The sequence below is a fragment of the Nicotiana attenuata genome, chromosome 5 (genome assembly GCF_001879085.1).
Source record: "Nicotiana attenuata strain UT chromosome 5, NIATTr2, whole genome shotgun sequence".
NCBI lineage: Eukaryota > Viridiplantae > Streptophyta > Magnoliopsida > Solanales > Solanaceae > Nicotiana > Nicotiana attenuata.
In genome coordinates this window covers 55,977,219-55,979,970 of record NC_031993.1, presented here as the reverse complement: position 1 = coordinate 55,979,970, position 2,752 = coordinate 55,977,219, and the positions used below count along the sequence as shown (strand labels likewise).

Here is a 2,752-nt window from a genome sequence, read left to right as displayed (position 1 = left end):
GACATGGAAAATTTATGAAAGATTTGGATCGCCGATTTTTCCAAGGCATTATGTGATCTCGAGGTAAATATCAACTTGATGCCCTACTCTGTGCTCAAGACTTTGGGAATTGGGCAACCAAGACCCATATCCATGAGGTTGCAAATGGCGGATCGAACAATGAAGAGGCCTTTGGGCATTATTAAATATGTATTGGTTAGAGTTGTCAAGTTCACCCTCCTAGCGGATTTTGTGATGTTAGGTTGTGAATTGGACTTTGAGGTGCCTATCATTTTGGGTAGACCTTTCCTTGCTATGTGGAAGGACTTGTTGATGTGGAGGGCGGTGAGCTTACTTTTTGAGTGGGTATTGAAAAGGTGGTCTTCTATTTTTGCAAATCAATGAGGAAACCGAATAGTAATAAAGTTTGTTCATTTGTGGATTTGGTGACCGACGTGATGGTTAATGGTGCTAGTGCCATAATGAATGTTGAGTACAAATTGGAAGCAGTTTTGCTCAATCTTGATGATGATGAGGAGAGTGATGGCTATGTGGAATTTGTGAATGCATTACAAGGTATGGGGTCGTACACTTATGATCCCCGAAAGCTATCTTTGGATCTTGAAAACCGGAAGACTCCTCCAACAAAACCCTCAATCGAGGAGCCTCTTACCTTGGAGTTAAAGTCATTGCCCCCCGAAACTCAGGTATGAATTCCTTGGTCTTTATTCTACTTTACCGGTTATTCTTTCTTCGTGCTTAACTAACATGCAGGTATAGTCCACTTTGGAGGTTCTACAAAGGAGGAAAAGGACAATCAGTTGAACTTTGGCAGATATCCGGGGCGTAAGTCCCGCCTTTTGCATGCACAAGATTATCTTGGACGAGGGTGCCAAACCCTCAATTGAACATCAAAGAAGATTAAATGAAGCAATGCAAGAGGTGGTAAAGAAGGAGATAGTCTAGTGGTTAGATGCCAAGGTTGTCTAATTTTTGATAGCTCGTGGACCTCTGCAGTGCAATGTATCCCAAACAAAGGGGGTATGACTGTGGTGACAAATGACAAGAATGAATTTATCCCAACAAGAACCATCAGCGGGTGGAGAGTGTGCATAGACTATAGGAATCTCAACGAGGTCACTCGGAAAGATCATTTCCCGCTTCCATTTCTTGACAAAATGCTTGATAGGTTGGCCGGACGTGCTTTTTATTGCTTCCTTGATGGATACTCCGGCTATAACCAAATTCTTATGGCTCCCGAGGACCAAGAGAAGACCACTTTCACATGTCCATATGGTACTTTCTCGTTTTCAAGGGTGCCTTTTGGGTTGTGTAATGCACCGACGACTTTTCAACGGTGTATGATGGCTATCTTCACCGACATGGTGGAGGACATTCTTCAGTTTTTTATGGATGATTTTTCTAGTGGTTGAGAATTCGTTTTAAGATTGTTTGAAAAATTTGGATAGGGTATTGGCTAGATGTGAGGAGACAAATTTGGTGTTGAATTAGGAGAAGTGTCACTTCATGGTTGAGGAAGGCATTGTCCTCGGCCATAAAATTTCAAAACATGATATTGAGTTTGACCAAGCCAAAAATGAGGTGATCTCCAAACTCCCTCCTCCTACATTCGTGAAGGGAGTGAGGAGCTTCTTGGGTCATGCGGGTTTCTATCGCCAAGTAATAAAGGACTTTTCCACGGTGGTGAACCCATTGGGCAAACTTTTGGAGAAGGATGCAAAGTTCCATTTCAATGAAGATTGTATGAAGGCATTTGAGTTGCTTAAGTTAAAGTTGACTACTACTCCTATTATCACCGCACCGGATTGGAGCTTGCCTTTTGAGCTCATGTGTGATGCTAGTGATGTTGCGGTTGGAGCGGTGTTGGGGCAAAGAATCAACAAAATCGTCCATCCGGTCTACTGTGCTAGCAAGACCATGAATGATGCCCAAGTCAACTACACAGTGACCGATAAGGAGCTATTTGCTATTGGTTTTGCCATGGAGAAGTTCCAGCCGTATTTGATGGGTGCTAAGGTGATTGTTCACATCGACCATGCGGCGCTTCGGTATTTGATGAACAAGAAAGATTCTAAGGCAAGGTTGATGTGGCGGGTGCTTCTTTTGTAAGAGTTTGATCTAGAAATTCAAGACCGCAAGGGTAGTGAGAATCAAGTAGCGGACCACTTGTCCCATTTGGAGGAGGAGGGGAGGCCACATGACAGCCTTGAGATCAATGATTCATTTCCTGACGAGCAACTCCTATCCGTTTCAATGACCGGGATGCCATGGTTCTCTGATCTAGCCAACTATCATGTGATCGGCATTGTACCAAATGAGTTCTCTTCAAACCAAAGGAAGAAGCTCAAACGGGATGGCTCGGATTATTATTGGGACGAACCGTCTCTTTTCCGGATATGTACCGATGGTGTGATCTAGCGATGTGTGCCGGAAGAAGAACAAATGGGAAAGCTTCCCACTCTTCACTTTATGGTGGTCATCATGGTGGATCTAGAACGACTACAAAGGTTTTGACTTGTGGATTCTATTAGCCTTCCCTCTACAAGGACGCTAGTGAAGTTGTCAAGCATTGTGATGGATGCCAAAGGGCCGTTGGGATTTCTAAGAAGAATGAGATGCCCCATACAATCATTTTAGAGATTGATATCTGTTGATGTTTGGGGTATTGATTTCATGGGACCGTTTGTAAGCTCTTTTGGGAATACTTACATTTTTGTAGCTGTGGACTATATGTCAAAATGGGTTGAAGCCG

The 2,752-nt window shown here is 43.3% G+C and overlaps 1 protein-coding gene across 1 annotated transcript; it reads left to right on the top strand.

Moving 5' to 3' along the window:
• LOC109226239 lies at nucleotides 381–2,109 on the top strand. Its single transcript, XM_019391031.1, has 3 exons — nucleotides 381–555; nucleotides 754–825; nucleotides 1,946–2,109. The coding sequence occupies exons 1-3, from the start codon at nucleotides 381–383 to the stop codon at nucleotides 2,107–2,109; spliced, it is 411 nt and encodes a 136-aa protein (XP_019246576.1).

What these genes read in the sequence shown, in the direction of transcription:
- LOC109226239 (XM_019391031.1), top strand. Translation starts at nt 381, where the DNA reads ATGAGGAAACCGAATAGTAATAAAGTTTGTTCATTTGTGGATTTGGTG. An exon ending in ATTTGTGAATGCATTACAAG is followed by an intron (nt 556 to 753) that starts GTATGGGGTCGT and finishes ACTAACATGCAG; the next exon opens with GTATAGTCCACTTTGGAGGT. An exon ending in CTTTGGCAGATATCCGGGGC is followed by an intron (nt 826 to 1,945) that starts GTAAGTCCCGCC and finishes TCAACTACACAG; the next exon opens with TGACCGATAAGGAGCTATTT.